Below are 19,301 nucleotides of genomic sequence, written 5' to 3'. Positions count from 1 at the left end.
TTTTTGAGGAAATTGCGAAAAACCCTGTTTTTGACAACATTTTCGCCATTTTAGCCGCCATCTTGGATTGCATTTGATCGAAATTGTTCGTGTCGGATCCTTATAGTGTAAGGACCTTACCTTCCAAATGTCAAGTCATTCCTTTAACTGGGAGATGAGATATCGTGTACACAGACGCACATACACTCATACACACACACACACACACACACACACACACACACACACACACACACACAGACCAATACCAAAAAACCACTTTTTCGGACACAGGGGACCTTGAAACGTATAGAAATTTAGAAATTGGGGTATAATTTAATTTTAAATTGATTTATTAATTTTTTTTTCGGATAGCAATACTTTCCTTACCTATGGTAATAGGGCAAGGAGAGTAAAAAATCAGAACTACAATATAAATTGCAAGCACCAATGTATATAGTGACTGGACTCACCCAGCATTGGACAATGAAGCGACCTATGACGACTTACAGGTTGCAGGGGCAGTGGGCGCGCACAGGCTCACTCAATGACTGAAAAAATATACACCTATGCTATGCGTAGAGTGACTGTATTTACCAAAGTTTTTACTGTTTATGCCACAATTAACACCACACATATAAGTAATGAGTTATACATAGAAATGGATTGATAAGAAAATGGTTCAAGACCTTTAACGTGAAGGTGAAATAAAGGTACTTGAACCGAAAATGTCGGGGCGCTAATCATCATACGACCGCGGCGCCCGGGGCGACCGCCCCGGTCGCCCCACCCTTTGGGCGGCCCTGCTTACAGGTTTCAAAACCAAGGATAACTCGCTCACCCCAAGTGAGACGAATTTAGGAAAAATAACCGACAAGAGAGAAAATCCCCAAGGAAGTTCTAACTTCCGGAGTTGTCCGGAACTCGTCCTACAATATTCTATATTAACACAAAAATAGAATAATTCCCCTAGAAATAACTAGTCCGGGAACGTCGTAAGGAGAGGAGATTCGCGACCCGTTCACACGCTCAACCACTTGCCTAGCTCTGCTCCTCGCAGAGTAGGGTCCGTGGAAAATTGGGAGGCTGGGGGAAAAGAGATTGCCGACCAATAGGAGTCTCAGGAGACGATCACGCCACTGGCCATGTGACAGGGTATGAATCTACTAATGCTGATGCTAAGGGTGCATCCATGATGACAATACTGCTAATTCCTATAGTAGATTAGGCCGGTAAATAATATTTCTCACCAGAAATTACAAGAAGAACGATACCGACTCAACCTGGTAGTCGCCTATCGCTTTGATGATACGGCTGCTGCTGCTGCAATACTATTAGATATTAGAACGCTCAAACCAGTAAACAAGATCTGGAAATTTCTGGTTATGATGAATCAGTTGCTGATGATTTATAGGGGTTGACGGTGATGGTGATGGTGTACATACACAACCACAAGTCCAACAAAATATATCTGGCAGTCGACCCTATTCTTATTCTAAAATAGAATTAATTCGCTAAATTTCACACTAGACGACGGCTCTCCATCCGTCACAAAAATTCACTTTGTGACAAAGTTGAAATAGTAGTATTTTAGTGAATAAGATTAAAACCAACATAACTATACTTTATTGATTTTAAATTCAGGTTCTTGAAATAGAGAAAAGTAAACTCGTATGGCGTTTGTTGGTGGGGAGTCCCTTGCGGGAAGGTCCCACCTCGCCTGAATATATAATTTGAGCCATCAATGGGCCTTACGACTGTCATACAGCCGGTACCGACAGTTTAACGTGCCCATCCGATAACACTTAAGATGTTATTATAAAAAATATATATTTAATATATTACTTGAATAATATTAAATTTCACTGACCAGACGTGCCACGATGGAAGGTGTGGATGTTGTTGAGGCAGCTGTTGTTGAGCTGTCCGCCTAGCTGGGACACGATGTGACGCACACTGCGCGATCGCTGCGACGGGCGACTGGTGGTCACGACCATCTGCGACGCGCTGTTGTAGCTCATCGACACAAATGGGCCGTCACTCAGCACACTCTCAGGTGCTGCCACGTCTCTGCCACCTATCAGCTGCACTGCGTTGAATCTGCAACGCAACGTCTCATAGCAATTAGTATTCCTCACTCTTTTCAGGCATGTTGTTAAATTATTCCATGGAAAATTAATTCACAATATACACTGTTTCGTATTTAGTATTATCATTTTATTGTAGCTTGAGAGTCCTATAAGCTAATTTGTAATTTGCCGCCAGCCCTCAGTTACTTGTGGTTGCGCAGTTACCCTTTCTTTGTAATCTAGCGCATGCGTTCAGTGGAAGCGTCCCTGTTTTTGCATTCCTAGCAAGTGACTGTTAGGAGAAACTTCTAAACCGTTCTCGTTTAAACCACTCTAGTTATAACCTCTTATTATTACCAGTATTGTGGGTAAACCTCATTTAATTCTTATTATGATAAATTATTATACCGGCCGTGACAAACCGTAACTCATACCTCAATCCTTCCCGCAATATTGTTCCACCTCATTTCCGACCTTTTACCGCAAATAATGGAATACCTAAAAGTGCTTCAAGACATTAATCATCGATGCTACGTGTGGCCACACCAACGAACCAACGCTTCAACTACATATGGTGACAAGGAACAATATCAAGGTATTTAGATTCATTTATAAATTTCATTATTTTTATCCCCGCATCGCGTTTTATGGTATCCTCACCCCTTCCTCTGGTCCACCATTTTAATACAGTCTTATTCTCTACTCCTTTTATTTCTTCAATATCCTCAATCCCGAAAAATTGGTTTACCGGGCCAAATTTGTGAATCAATATTTTAATTTTATTGGAAATTTTATGTCCATTTGCTTCTCATTCAAGCTATCAGTCATTCAGTTTGTTCCAACGTTCAAACACGATTTCTGAATATCATTATTGCGCAAGTCAAGATTTGTTCGTTACTCAACTTGGGTTCGATTTACTGCTACTCTGTCAGTACAATCAACTCATTGTTTTACTGCTTGGCGCTTATCGCGAATTGTAACGGAACAATTTTGTTATCTCTCTCGACTATAATTATTTTCTCCCTCTCAACATGTTCATTTTGAACTTGAACCTCTACTGCCTTTTGCTATTCAATCGAAAATAAGTTGATGACTTGTGGCAAATTACTTATTGTAGTAAATACTCATTGTTATTTAGGGAACTTATATAACTATATTGATTTGTAATTGTAAAACTCAATTACTTATTTCTAACTTGAAATACTATTCGGTATACTGGGTGTCTATAAATGAATATCGGGGTTTTAACGCTTTATAAGATTTATTACATTATACTTACAGTTATTAATGATATGTCAAATGAAAGAGCAACTCAAACAGTTTTATATACAAGTTTACAAGTGTTCTATGTGAGCACCATTTGACACACGGCACACATCAAGTCTATAGCCGAGTTCTTCCCAAACGTTGAGTAGTGTGTCTTCTGTAATTGTTGCAACAGCTGCTTCAATCCTCTTTCGTAATTCAAGGAGGTCAGCTGGTAACGGAGACACATACATACGATCCTTGATGAAACCCCAAAGGTAAAAATCGCATGGCGTTAGGTCGGGTGACCGTGGAGGCCACGCATAGCAAGCTCTGTCATTGGGCCCCTTGCGGCCAATCCAGCGGTCGGGTACAGTTACGTTCAACCAATCGCTTACTTCGTTATGCCAGTGAGGTGGCGCACCATCTTGCTCACCAACGAACAAAAACTGTTTGAGTTGCTCTTTCATTTGACATATCATTAATAACTGTAAGTATAATGTAATAAATCTTATAAAGCATTAAAACCCCGATATTCATTTATAGACACCCGGTATTTTCATCATACCTTGTCATGCTTAATGACTACATTATATATCTATACAACTTGTACTGTAACTTCAGTTACTTCAATTTTAAATAATGGCTTACTTTAATTGAATTCTCAGTCTATTAATTTCTAATTTGTGAAACCGCATTATTATTCGACTTATTTCCTCTTATGCCTCATATAAGCCAACTTTTCTTTCAAATTGTACTTTTAAAAAAACCCCAATTCCAATAATTGCATTGTTTTATAGTAATTCTCTTAGCTTCTTATGGCTATTCTTGCAATCTCAATTATTTATTGTACCTCAAGTTATTATTATCAATTTGAGTTTTAATAAAACCTTATAGTTATCAAGTTACTAGTTATCATGGCTAAATCTCTAGCAGTAGTCACTGCCAAAAAGAACAATGCATTTGAACAAATTCAGATATTATATGATGTGTCAAAAAAGATCACTGATAAGGAGATTCATCAGAAATTGCTAGCTCGTTCTAAATCTTTGAACACATTAAGATCAGATTTATCTGAGTCACTGGATGTCTATCACGAATTGCAATTAGAGGTACCATAGATGACAAGTTAACACCTAATTACTCACCACTAAACAGTGCAGATGAGATGATTGATTGTATCAACCTCACATTAAAAAACATAGAAATGGAATTGTCAAAGTCAAAACCTGAACATGAACAGGTCGTTCGCTTACCTAAGCTTGACATGAAGCATTTCTCTGGCGACCCTCTCGATTGGACATCATTTATTAATTTATTTGATTCGAGTATTCACTCAAATCCTACGCTATCAGGTGTAATCAAACTTCAATATCTGTTGGGCTCTCAGGAGAACCGCTTGATTTCATAAAATCACTACCAATAACTGATAGTAATTATCAAGGAGCCTATGATTTGCTTCAGGAACGTTATAATTCACCTCGACGATTGATATCACTTCACCTCAACAAAATTCTAGATTTATCTAATATCATTCATCAACCGTCTCAAATTAGGAAATTTCTCAACTCCTACAATGAGAATACATAAGCATTAAAGGGATTAAAAATTGATATAACCGCTAATAATCCTTCACTATGTGCTCTTATAATGCGAAAAATGGATAACAACCTCAGAAAAAAGTTTGAGCATTTTCGTTCTTTGAACAAAACTAGTGAGACCGCTCTTGCAGAAGCAAAAGAAATAATTACATTTTTAACTCAAGAGTGCAATGAAATTGAAAATTCAAATCTACTTCTGCACCTAAAAACGTTTCATTGTCTACTTCAGCATCAGAAAATAAATACTCTCCTAAATAAATAGGAATTTTCGTACTAACAAGGTCACATTGATGACTTATAATGATGAAATCAAACATGAAACAAAACCATTTGAATGTTTTGTTTGCCAAAACAATGATCATAAAATTTTATTCATGCCCGGCTTTCAAAAATAATGCACCCAAGGCACGCTTTCAGATTGTCAAAGAAAACAAACGATGCATTTCCTGTTTAGGAAACCACACTCTCGAAAAATGTAAGTCTAAAGCTAACTGCTTCACCTGTCATAAAAGACACCATACTCTACTACATTTTGAAAATAACTATTCAACTAACAACACGACACCGCTCAAATCAAGCAGTCATGGAGATACCTCAGCTCAACCTCAAATCAACATGACACCTCCTCCCTGTTGTACTGACCACTACTGATACTCATCAGCGCCCTCATCATTCAACCTCTACAGTACTACTTGGAACCTTGCTTGTTAAAATTACCTCTCCTCATGGAAACAGCCACGTTTTCCGCGCACTTGCTGACTCTGGTAGTCAATCATGTTTTCTTACTGAAAATGCTGCACAATTATTGTGTGCACATCGCATTAAGAGTAACCACAGTGTTATTGGATTTTCGCAATCGCCCATACGTTCTAAGGGACTCACCTCTCTCACTATTGAAACTCTGAGTGGCAATATTATTTCATCCAATCAAGAATTCTTGATTATTGATGAAATTTGTGTAAATCTACCCCGCACAGAAATTGCTCCTGAGGTCTTACAGATAGTATGACCATATCTTCTGGCTGATCCCACGTTTCATCTAGCTGGAGCCATAGATATTCTTCTTGGTGCTTCAGTCTATCCTCTTCTGCTCAACCAAATCGTTCATCACCTCGGTCCTGGTCTGCCAAGTTAAATTGGGACTCATTTTGGTTTTATAGTTATGGGTGAAACTCCAGCTAAACCTCAAGTTGATTCTTCCCTTGCTCTACAACCATCAACCACACTCTTGGCTGTCAATAATTTGGATTTGCACAACTCTCTCCAACGCTTTTGGGAACAAGAAGAACCTGCAATGGCTTCTAAAAAATCTGAAGAAGAACGTCTATGCGATCAGCATTTCCTCTCAACCTATTCCCGTGATGAATCTGGACGATTTTGTATCAGACTGCCATTCAAGGCCCAACACCCTCCTTTGGGTCAGTCTAAAGCCACTGCTGAACACAGATTGAATTCAATAGAGAGAAAATTCAAGGCTCAACCACACTTTCAGTCTTTATATGCTGATTTCATGTCAGAGTATCTGATATTAGGTCATATGGAATTGACTAAGCCCGCTGATCTACCTACTACCTACCACCCCCTGTGCTAAAGGGACTTTTGGTATGTTTGCCCCCTTACTATCCTTGGAAGGGCTGCTGGGTCAAACATTGTGTTCCGGGTTTTTCCCTCTATAATCATTTGTTGACTGGACTATTAACACACCTGTTTAATTAATTAGGACTCGTCTGACCTTTGCATAGGAAAATTCCTTCTTCAATTCTTCAAGATCTAGGGACTGAGCTATTTTATGTTCGCTAGACCACTCAGACGTTCTTGGGACATGTTGATCTTGGATATGTCTTCATTAGCTTGAGTTTGGAAAAGCTTATTATATAATTTTACTATTCACATTTAATATTATGATTTTTTTTACATATTTATATTATAAAATTTCACGTTCCTTAAAATTTGCCGCCCCCAAAAATCTGCCGCCCTGGGCGGCCGCCCGGTCCGCCCACCCCTGGGGCCGGGCCTGCATGCTGATATGATAGTTGGCTGGTAATGTGTAAATTAAATACTGTCACGATTATTTTTCAAGCTTATCATGTCTAAGATTAGAGAAAACTGATATTATGTACTTATATTCCTGACTGTAACTGAATTATTCTATTTGATGAGCGGCTGGTAAGATGATCTTATGATTCTCAATTTCTCAATGAACTATTGCATTAATTCCTTGAAAGTTTATTATCAAAATGTAAGGGGTCTCAGAACGAAGACTCATGGTTTCCTTCAATCGGTGCTTGCCTGTGATTATGATATGATTTTGATAACGGAGACTTGGCTTAATTCTAGTTTTGTTGATTCTGAACTTTTTGATGAGAGATACACTGTTTACGGTAGAGGCAGACCTGGTAGCGACTCTTGTCGTGGTGGAGGTGTGCTGATTGCCGTTCGTAGGGACATACCCTCGGAGGAATGTTTTGATATTAATTCGTCTCATAATCTCAGAAATTCAGAGAATCTAATGATTCGTATTCTATTACCCACTTGTCCTATATATATTAACATTGTCTACTTTTGTAATAATGCTCTCATAGGTGACTTTGAATCAGATTTTGATCACATCGAATCTTACTCTTATATAATTAAAGATAAATTGTTCATAGCTGGTGATTTCAACTTACCTGAAATAACTGATAAGGATTTTGATTTAATGAATGGTACTATGTGTGCAGAAAAGTTAAACAATTTCTCAGGATTTTTTGTTCTTCAATCTTATAATAATGTTAAAAATGCCAATGGCCGTACACTTGATTTGGTAATGTCTAGTATGAAGATTGAAGGGCTCAAACATGAGTCTTTGCCTTTGGTCCATGAAGATGTTGAACATCACCCAGCTCTGAGCATTGAATTGCTGACGGGTGTCCAGTTGAGTCGGGGGAGTCATCAGCATCAATCTGATGGGGAGTTGAAGTATGATTTCAGGAGAGCGGACTATCTTTCTATTTACAATATCCTTAGAGATTATAATTGGCAGGTTCTTTATAGTATTAAAGATGTTGATTCAGCGGTAGATCTTTCTTATTCAATCATATATTCATGTTTTGATCTCACCATCCCAAAAAAAACGTGTCAATGCAATTAACACAAAGTATCCTCCTTGGTTTAATCAGAATATCATACAGATGATTAAGAGGAAAAACAAACTCGCACGGAAGAAAAATTTTTCGGCCTATCATAGAAATCGGTTCAACGATATTAGAAGAGAGCTGAAGAATCTTATATCCCGTTCTCATGATGAGTATATGACTAGGGTACAGAGGAATATCAAGGGTGAGTCGAAGGAGTTCTGGAAGTTTGTGAATAGTAAGCGTGAGGCTAAGGGGATCTGTCAGAGAATGGAGCTCGGTGATAGGGCCTTTGTGGGATCTGAATTGCCCGATGGTTTTGCTGAGTACTTCAAGTCCGTTTATACTCCAATTACTTGCACCTTTAGTGATAACGTGAATCAGATTGGTGAGGAAAATGGAATTAGAAGGGATTTGGCTTCCAGTTCATTAGCTGTTTCATCAGTTTCTGTTGAGAGCATAAGGAGGGCAATTAATAGAATGAAGCCACTCACTACTCCTGGTGAGGATGAGGTTCCTGCATTCATAGTGAAAGGTTGCAGAGATGTGTTGGTTGACCCATTGAAATATATATTCGATTTATCTTTGGCGAAAGGTTTATTTCCTACAAGGTGGAAGATTTCCAAGGTAATACCCATTTTCAAGTCTGGCAGAAAGGATCTGATTGATAACTATCATCCGATCACCCTGCTGTCAGTCTTCGCAAAGGTTTTTGAGCGTGTTTTGTATGGTGAGATTTTGTGTTACTCCCGTCCTCTGATATCGGACTGTCAACATGGGTTTCTCCCTGGAAGGTCTGTGGTCACCAATTTGATGGAGTTCACTATGGATGTTTCGAGGGTAATGGATTCTGGAGGTGAGGTTGATGTAATTTACACAGACTATGCAAAAGCATTTGATCGTGTTGATCAGGGAGCACTGTTGAGGAGACTTGATGATTTGGGTTTTTGTGTGCAACTTGTGAATCTTTTCAGAAGTTACTTATTCCATCGTACCAATTATGTTATGGTCAGGTGTTCTAGATCAACTCCCTTTTTCAGCACTTCAGGAGTTCCACAGGGGAGTGTACTCGGTCCTCTTTTATTCCTTCTATTGATCAATGAACTGCCTCTCCAGTTAAAGAAAGCAAAATGTTTGATCTTTGCTGATGATGTAAAGCTCTACATGGAGATTACTAACTCCAATGATTGTAATTTGTTGCAGCAAGATTTTGACAGATTGGCTAGATGGTCTTCTATCAATGGACTTGACTTGAATGTTAGGAAGTGTAAGTGTATCTCATTCTCTAGAAAAAATTTAAAGATGAACTTTTCTTATGAAGTACATGGTATGAATCTGGAAAGAGTCGATACATGTAAGGATTTGGGTGTAATCTTTGATAGCTGTCTCAGGTTCTCAGTGCACATAGACTATAGCATAGCTAGAGCCAATAAAATGCTAGGTTTTGTTATGAGGAATACAGCTAACTTCAATAACCTTGATGCAATATGTACTGTTTATGTGTCATTGGTCCGGAGTGTGTTGGAATATTGCTCTGTGATTTGGAAACCTTATACTGATTTGTGTACTCATGGTCTTGAGGTGGTTCAGAATAAGTTTTTGAGGTTTCTCTATTACAAGCGCTTCGGCCAATCCTGTCCTTTGGGTTTTCCTACAGACCGTTTGAGAGGTACCTTTCACTTTGTATCATTGAGATTACGACAGGAGAGAGACTCATTGATTTTCGTGCATGGTCTGTTAAGGGGTCGATTTTCTTCTCCTTCGCTGCTCTCATTGATCAGGTTCCATGTTTCTGCGTTCAATTCCAGAGATCATACAACCTTTGATATTATCAGATGTAGAACGGTCAGTGGTTACAATGCTCCCCTGTTTAGGTATCTTCGATTATACAATAGGCTTAATAATGCATTAGATTTTTTTGACTCAAACAGTGTGTTCAGGCAGGACTTGAATAAGATTTATGTTTGTTGAGTTTTGTCTTTTTTTTTCTTTCCTATGTATTACATAATATATTAGTGTTTTTACTTATAAGTTTCATATTTGCAAAGTTTCCATAATTCTCTTTTCTTTGTTTCTTTTTTCTTTTCTTCTTCTTGAATTCTTCAGTATTAGTTACATACTTAGTTCTTCTTCTTTTATCTGCTATATAGCCAAGTCAATAAAGGTTTTTTCGATCCGAAAATTAAATAAAAGCTGAATCTTTTACCATCGATAGAACCCTCCCAGAGGGTCATTCTCCCAAAAGTCCCAAGAAATCCCCTTGGAGCTTTCCCCCCTAGCCCCCCTCAAAGTTGAAAAATTCAGGTAATCACGGAAAATCAATTATCTCTGTACCCATTGATTGGAAACAGTTCTATTATATGCCATTCGATTCGTTACATTATGGACTACAATATTAGTTATATTCATTTTTTCAATAAAATTAACAGTTTTCTTTCAAGATTCAAGATTCAAGATTCAAGATTCTTTATTGCCAGAACAACTTTACATTGTATGAGCACGTCAAAAAATAATAACAATAATATAACACTTGTGAAATAAAAAATAAATATTGTGATATAAAATTAAGCATATGATAAAAGAGATCGTATAATATATGAAGATATTACAATAACAATTCGTCTTATTATTTTGTCTTAGTCTTAGGAACAAACTACAATTCATATTAATAAGTTATTCAGTTTTACCAAAAAATAAAAGGTAAATGTTGATCATGAGCATTCATATTGTAGACTGAAAATACTCATCTACCGAATAGAATGCACTCTCTGTCAATTTATTTTTTAAAATTTGTTTGAATTTATAGATTGGCAGCTCTCTAATTTCTAAAGAAAGATTGTTATACATTCTGGCTTGTTGAAAAATATGGCTATTTCTTGTCTTGGAGAGTCTTATTTGAGGCAGTGATAGATCATTGCCACGTCGGGTGGAGTAAGAATGATTGGCTAAAATAATATATATGTAAAAATTTAGGGGGTTTGCGATTTGATTTTTTTGTTTTCTTCGATTAACTTCGAAACAAGTAGTTTTGAAGGAAAATGAGCCAAATAATTAATGTAGTCACTGTCATTGCGAATCCATTGATGTATATTGTTATGTATTTGCGATTCGATTTGACGCCGTGGAAGGGGAAACAGTCAACGCGGAACGGCGCGGCTGACTCTCTTAGCCATAGTAAACAGCAAACTGGAAATCAATTATCTCTGTAACCATTAATCGGAAAAAAATCTATCATATGTCATTCGATTCGTTAAATTAAGGACTAAAATATTATTCGTATTCATTTCCTCAATAAATCAAACAGTTTCCTTGATAAAATGATATATATGTAAAAATGTAGGGGTTTTTCAATTTGATTTTTGTTTTCTCCGATTAACTTTGAAGCAAATAATCTGAAGAAAATTAGACAAATAATTAATGTAGCCACATTCATTGGGAATCCATTGATGTATATTGTTATTTATTTGCGATTCGATTTGACGCTGTGGAAGGGGAAACAGCCGACGCGGCTGACTCCCTTCACCATAGTAAACAGAATAATACTGCTGTCTACATTGCATCTTATTTACACTATGGCGCTCGAAACAATTAATTTTGTCTATTGTTTTGACATGCGCTGTATATAGATTTTCACTTTTCAATACTCTAAAAAAATATTACAATTTTCTTGATTTAACCATGCTCATGATAAAAATCGTTGTTTGCTCACAGAATTTATTATATTAATTTGAAGTGTGCCTTCTCCATACCAGTCAGAGGTAACACAATTTGATAACTCTAGTTTCAGATATTGATGTTTTTCAACGAAGTTTCATGATATATTATGTGTCCGACTCCTTCATATTATCCTTATTTTGTGAAAAATGAAGATTCAAAATTTCTTTTCATAGCTTTTCTTGTGTTTTATCTTGTTTCATCACGCTTTATATTTTAAACACTTAATAATGGAATGAATAAAAAAAATAAAAGGGTGGGCCTACCTGAGATACTATATGGTAACACTGTACTCCTAATAAGTTGTAAATTTTCAAGCTGAAAGTAGATTAATTTGTTGCAAATTTGGTTCAAATATTAACAAATGTTACTAAATATTACCAATATTATCACATAATTATATTATAGTGAGACGAATTACTCTGAAGCTTTCTATTCTCACTGAACATGAAGAGGCAATACCAAGCCAGAATTGCAGTTCCGTTCACAATCATTATTATCAGAGCATTCAAATTTATGTAACTGTGGATGTTATCCCCATCTCACAATTTCCCTATTTATCCTTATCCTGATTCAGGATAAAGTAGTTGATCTCTATAATCACAAAAATCAATGTACAGTACCTATAATAAATAGTAAAAATGACAAAAGTTCTAGTAATAATGCAAATTTTTCTAGATACGAATTTCAAGGCTCATAAAATGACTTTTTCTCATTCACAGGCAGAAATTATTCCAATGATCATCATAATAGTAATTTAATGAAAATTGTTTGTATTGTACATTGTTCGACGTAAGATAAGCTACATCTTTAAGGTAATCAACGTATTTAGGATTATCATGTTTATGAATGAAAGCGAGACTGTGATAGAAGATTAGTCAAACTGAAATATGAACATTATATACATTCCATATTTCTGATCAACTATAATTACAAATGATAGTATCAAGCCGAAATGAATTGAGCAACTGAATTTCAAAGTTACTATCCACTGTTCAAATCGCACTGTGATTTCCTTTTACTTCCAAATGGATTGAAATGCCTCACTCTTCAACGTAACAATTATTGTAAAAAAAACAGTGGAATGTAAACGTCATCCAAATAGCATTTGAATTTCAATTTTCAGATCATGAAATTCATAAAAAACTAATTCTTGAGAGAATAGTGATGAATTACAAACAGTGCAAGTAACATTGATACAAAGCGATACAATGAAAATCAACATCGATTAATTTAATACTGGACTTATCAAATTTATATTACCGTTAATTTATATTATTTATAAAGCTTATAAAATGCAAAAACCAACATTTTAAATTTTCTCTACCTACTGGAGCAAAACATCGATAGAAAATAAAGAAGAGCCCATTATAAGCACAATATACTTGTGTACTAAAATTCGCTTGAACTAACTCATCACTTCAACCCTTCAATGATCACAATGAACTAGAATGGTATAAAAACCATGAAATTTATAATCAGGTACACTTTTCAAATAGCTTCACCCAACTAAATCTGTGAATGCCAAGTCATAAGAAATCATGTTCAATAGATTTAATTTGAATGCTTCAAATAGAAAATGATCTATTCTTTTGGTGCCCTAATCAAAATCAATTTCAATCAACATTAATCGACATAAAGAAAAGCTTCTGCCAACCTTGTGTAATGAATGACAAGATGCGAGTGGAGGTGAAAAATCGATATGTTAACAAAAATAATAGAAGATGATGAATCATCTTTCAATTAATCTTATACGGTAGGGTACTTTGTGGTTAAATGTGAAACACTTTCATGATTTTCCTACCTTTTATGCATGCTTACTCTTCCTTAATTTGTATGTTTGCATGGCTTTCATTTTTAGAATCTACTGAATTTCATATTGCACTGTCTAAATAATGTAGATTCAACTAGTAAGACGGAAGATAGCTACTTTACAGAGAGAATCATAGAAAGTTTCAACTCAATAAGCCCAATGTATTAATTTTTTATGCCTCATCCGTCATATATATTTGGCTAAACTGAAGGTATATTATCAACCTGGCTTGGAGAATATTAACGGTAGAAAACAGCAAACACTGCACGCTATGATTTTTCAGGAAATTGCCACTGTTAACACTATTGTAGACTAATCTATGATTCAGGGGTGCCCAGCCCCCCAAGGGCAATGGCGCATGCCCCCCCCAATCCAAGTGTAATGCCCCCCCAAATTACCCCAATTTCCAACCCTTTAGTTTTCAACATTATTCAGTGTATGACAATAAAATTCACATCTTACATTCTAATCTTCCAAAGGACATTATTTACCTTTGGTCTTGAGAGGAATTCTTTTTGTTTTCATAATATTGCAAAAATATATACCATCGTTTCTTATCTCTTTTAAAATAGAAATGAAGTATCTTTTTGATATTATTTTTGAGACTAGCAGTGCATCCGTTCTTGTTCGGGAGGACTAGAAAGTACTACATTACATCAGGAAAAACTACATGACAAATATTTTAATAGGATATAAAAGATAAGTAAGGAGGCTTCGATTTTTAAATGTTAAGGTTACTTATAAAAAGTTGAATAACTATCATTGATAATTCTTTATTGCAAAAGAATATTGCATAGCAATTTTGGTACCTAAACATTCATACAAATTTGGAACGATTTTATTCATACAATATATCATGTCGGCAAGTTTAGGTATTCTAAATCCTATACTATTAAACGAGCAATTTCTGTTTAGATGTTTAAATGTTCAGATGTTTCTCTTTCACCGGATCCGAAAACGGCTCTAACGATTCTCACGAAATTCAGAACATAGTAGATTTATAATATAAAAATTCGATTGCACTAGGTCTCATCCCTGGAAAACTCGCTGAAGGACATTGCATGTGTGTGAGACAAAATTATGACTCAGCTGTTGAATTTTTGTACCTAATTCAATCAGGTACTTAGTGGCAGTTGTACAAAAGCCGGTTAAATTGTTATCCTGATTAATTCTAGTAGAACCAATCAGATAAGCTATCTGTTTGAGATGGTCTTCTGTGATTTGGTTCACGTGAAATTAATCAGGTTTAAAATTTAACATGCTTTTGTGAGAGAATTTTTGCATTCCTCTAGGAAAATCTCAATCCACTGTGATTAGATAGAACCTTTCTGTATGAGCTATGAATATTTATTATAATTTCTTCTTCCGTAATAATTTTATATGCTTTTGTAGGTACTCCAGAGTGGAGCTCGGTGCCCCGATATTTATCATAAATTGGAACATGTTGTCACTGAAGTTGCGTTGTTGGTAGTATTTACTTTTTAACATTACAAGAGTGAATAACACAAGTCGAACAAAATGTATCTTCAAATGGTTTGTTTTTTGGAATAAAGATATCATCTGAACAAGTACATTTTGTAAATTCTATCTATTAATACCAAATATCGGGGCACCGAGCTTTGCTCTTTATTTATTCATTGATAAACAGAGCTCAATTCTTTAAAATGATTGGGGAAGGACTAACAGGCACAGCCCAAAACTGTTTCTTCCCCGAATTTTGATTTATGCATTATAAAATTTATAGTTGGAATATTTAATATTCCAAAAAGTAGATTATGTTTCATACACTTGAATTCAAGTGAAATTTTCAGTCCAAATATTTGAAAACATGAAACTTCTAATTTAGATTGTTGAATGACAAATTGAATGACAATATAACACTCACTAATCACTTAGAACTGTAAAAATAATGATTAACTTTGAATATTATGAATATACCATCTCATGTCAACAAATCAGATTACTGTATTTTGATCGAGTCAATTAAAATTTCTAGATTTCTCGCGAGATACGGTAAGCTAATTGATTACACAGCTGATCTCCCACACAGGCACACGCATCTTCTGTTATCAACAGACGACGAAATCATCATCTGTTTTTCCAAGGATGAATTAATTATCCTTTTCATGTCCTTCAGGGAGTTTTCTCAGGGATGAGACCTAGTGCAATCGAATTTTGATATCATAAACCTACTATATTCCGAATTTCTTGAAAATCTTAAGAGCTGTTTCCGAGACCCGTTGAACATAAATAACCATTGAACAAGATAACCAGATAGCCAGATATAAAAATATAAACAGATATAAAAATATAAACAGATATACAGAAATTGCTCGCTTAATATAATAGGATAACAACTTATAGTCCAGTCAATGGTCGTTTTTCAGGAAACAGCCCCGAAAGAATGTTATTCAATGGTTCTATAGTATTTTGGGGCGCTGAATTCTAATCTGAAATCTGCTGACACGCCAGAGGGCGACTTCACCCCCAAAAATTTTGGACTTTTTTTAAGTTTTCCATTTAATCTCGAGAACCTTGAATTTCTCGAGAAAAAGCATTCTCTATATAATATTAAAGATAATAAAATTTCCAATGAATTGAGTGGTCGCGCAGGACTACTTTTTGGATTTTTTAGCTGAAGTGTTCCACAAGATACGCAACTTTGCATGTGCGTGAAATTTGTGATATTTCCCCCATTTTCACAGACTCGCATATGCAACGTTGCGTATCTTGTGGAACACTTCAGATAAAAAATCCAAAAAGTAGTCGAGGTTGTGATGAATTTTCTCCTCATTTCACTCCCATGAATTATACTCCTGTTTTCAATACCGTTCAAAAGTTACAGCCAATTGAATAATGATCTCCATTTCCTCATTTTTCTTGCGATTTTACTGTTATTAAAGAGTCTCTAGAATGAGTACAATACATGATAGAAACTTGCGATTGGTCTTAAATGAGAGAAAATTTCATGCTCTATATATAAGCTGAGTTGCCTTAAATTGATCTTGCATTACTGTTTATATCAAAAAACTGTCGAGACTGTGAAAATGAAAAAAAAAATATCGCAAATTTCTTGATTTTTAGAAACAAACGTATCTTACTTCACGATTATATTTTTACAAAAATCATTCACCTCACATAAAACAGGAGATTTTTTTCTTCAAATCAAGACCAAGTATCATTTTGAGTTACCGAGACACACAGTTTTAAATATAGAAATCGGTCATTTTTCTATGCATTGAAATATGGGCTGAAATACACTAAAGGAGAAAATTCCTATTTTTTAAACAAATTTTAGTGATATGATACATGATTTTCAACCGCCATGACGAGCTGATATAACGAGCTGTAGTACGAGGAGATGTGATCATTCAGTCAAAAGTTATAAGTGATTAAAGTTGATCCTGGACGTATCCCTATGTGTGCCCCCCACTAGGAAATACTGAAATCTAACGAGAGATTCTTATATAATATAACCCTCGTAAGGTGATTTCAGCCGAAATGTTTCTTTTTTGTTAGGAAGGCCATGAAGAGGTATTATAATGAGAATTTAAATTTTGGCTGTAGGACATGAATTTCTATCATGACTAGAAAAAGATCCTAGTTGTATAGGCTAGAATTGGTAGGTTTGCATAATTTTGAAAACCCCTTAAAAAACACCCCTTCTTTGAAAACTCTTAGCTACGGAATAAAAAATCGTAGAGTCCTGCGCGACCACTCAATTTATTGGAAATTTTATTATCTTTAATATTTTAGGGAATGCTTTTACTCGAAAAGTTAAAGGTTCTCAAGATTAAATGGAAAACTTGAAAAAAGTCCGAAATTTTGGGAGTTTTGGTGATGAAGCCGCCTTCTGGCGTGTCAGCGAATTTCAGATTAGAATTCTGTGCCCCAAAATACATATAGAACCGTCGCGAAAAATTCATTTGGGCTGTTTCCTGGAAAACGACAATTTTACTGTACTATTATACAAAACAGAAAAAAGTAATGAAGCATTACAATAATTACTTGATTACTGTGTGGTAAATAGGGTGTAAATTTGAAAGATTGAAATTGGCTTCATTTGATATTTTTCACAAATTTTTGACAAGAGAAGTTTTTTCATCTGTCAAATTCACTAGAGTTTGCGATATTGTTTATAATTGCATTCCCATTCCAGAGACATTAATATCATCATGAAACGCATTCGAAATTAAAATAATTATTAGATTAAAATGTCTTTACAATTTAACTTGTCATTGTGCTTTTAAGAAAATTAGGTTGCAACAGCAAGGAAACTCAAACACAGGATCATTAAAAATTGAAATTAAGCAAAGGTAATCAGAATAATAGTGGATGATGAAGTTGTAATTTATTTTTGTGAAAGATTCACCTTCAAACTCATAGGATTAAAATTACTAAAATTCCTGCATACAAAATATTATCAATTGTATTTTTTATGCTTTATATTCCTTAGGAAAATATAACATTGTAAAGGTGGGAAAAAGTATTAAAATTAACTACATTAGGATATCTCTATTTAATACCTTGATTTTTTAGCCATGATTCAAAATGTTGACATAAAATATAAAAAAAATCTTGCCCCCCCCAAAAATGTTGATGGCGCAAATTGCGCCATGCCCCCCCCCCTTGTGGGCACCCCTGCTATGATTTATCTCAGTTTTGACATTCATAACTTATGATAAATTTTAGCATAGAATTATAATCATACACACATATTTTAAATATGTATTATATCATGTATAGTATGAATATTTTATCGGTTGCAAACATATCTTTGTCTGTCATAGAATGCATGATTTAGCACATATATAACAACAAAATGATTTTAGAGAATTAAAATGTGAAAAATAGTTTCATCACATGTCAAAACGATAGACAAAATTGATTGTTTCGAGCGCCATAGTGTGAATAAGATGCAACTTAGAAAGCAGTAGGCCTACTACTGTATTTTACTGTTTACTATGGTGAAGAGAGTCAGCCACGCCGTACCGCGTCAACTGTTTCCCCTTCCACAGCGTCAAATCGAATCGCAAATAAATAACAATATACATCAATGGATTCCCAATGAATGTGGCTACATTAATTATTTGTCTAATTTTCTTCAGATTATTTGCTTCAAAGTTAATCGGAGAAAACAAAAATCAAATCGAAAAACCCCTAAATTTTTACATATATATAATTTTATCAAGGAAACTGTTTGATTTATTGAGGAAATGAATACGACTAATATTTTAGTCCTTAATTTAATGAATCGAATGACATATGATAGATTTTTTTCCGATTAATGGTTACAGAGATAATTGATTTCCAGTTTGCTGTTTACTATGGCTAAGAGAGTCAGCCGCGCCGTTCCGCGTCAACTGTTTCCCCTTCCACAGCGTCAAATCGAATCGCAAATACATAACAATATACATCAATGGATTTGCAATGACAGTGGCTACATTAATTATTTGGCTCATTTTCCTTCAAAACTACTTGTTTCGAAGTTAATCGAAGAAAACAAAAACATCAAATCACAAACCCCCTAAATTTTTACATATATATTATTTTATCAAGAAAACTGTTGATTTTATTGAAAAAATGAATATAACTAATATTGTAGTCCATAATGCAACAAATCGAATGGCATATAATAGAACTGTTTCTGATCAATGGTTACAGAGATAATTGATTTCCCGTGTTTACCTGCATTTTTCATGTTTTGGGGGATTGGGGCGGAAAGCTCCAAGGGGATTTCTTGGGACTTTTGGGAGAATGACCCTCT

At 35.2% G+C, this 19,301-nt stretch overlaps 1 protein-coding gene across 5 annotated transcripts in view; it reads right to left on the bottom strand.

Annotated features, from left to right (window-relative positions):
- Window positions 1-19,301, bottom strand: part of LOC111053509 (E3 ubiquitin-protein ligase RFWD3-like) — a 136,662-nt gene that overhangs the window by 24,407 nt on the left and 92,954 nt on the right. For 4 of the 5 annotated variants that reach the window (XM_039430738.1, XM_039430742.1, XM_039430741.1 and 1 more), the window contains 2 exons: window positions 1,850-2,079; window positions 505-530 (listed from right to left, as the gene is read on the bottom strand). In XM_039430738.1, coding sequence (XP_039286672.1) covers window positions 520-530; window positions 1,850-2,079 — 241 coding nt within the window. In that variant the 3' untranslated portion in view covers window positions 505-519. Of the gene's footprint in view, window positions 1-504; window positions 531-1,849; window positions 2,080-19,301 lie in introns of those variants that run through there. The other variant, XM_039430739.1, reaches the window with a different exon arrangement.

The sequence above is a fragment of the Nilaparvata lugens genome, chromosome 6, assembly GCF_014356525.2.
Source record: "Nilaparvata lugens isolate BPH chromosome 6, ASM1435652v1, whole genome shotgun sequence".
Taxonomy (NCBI): Eukaryota; Metazoa; Arthropoda; class Insecta; order Hemiptera; family Delphacidae; genus Nilaparvata; species Nilaparvata lugens.
Note: the sequence above shows the minus strand (reverse complement) of the source record. Positions and strands in the feature narration are given on the sequence as shown.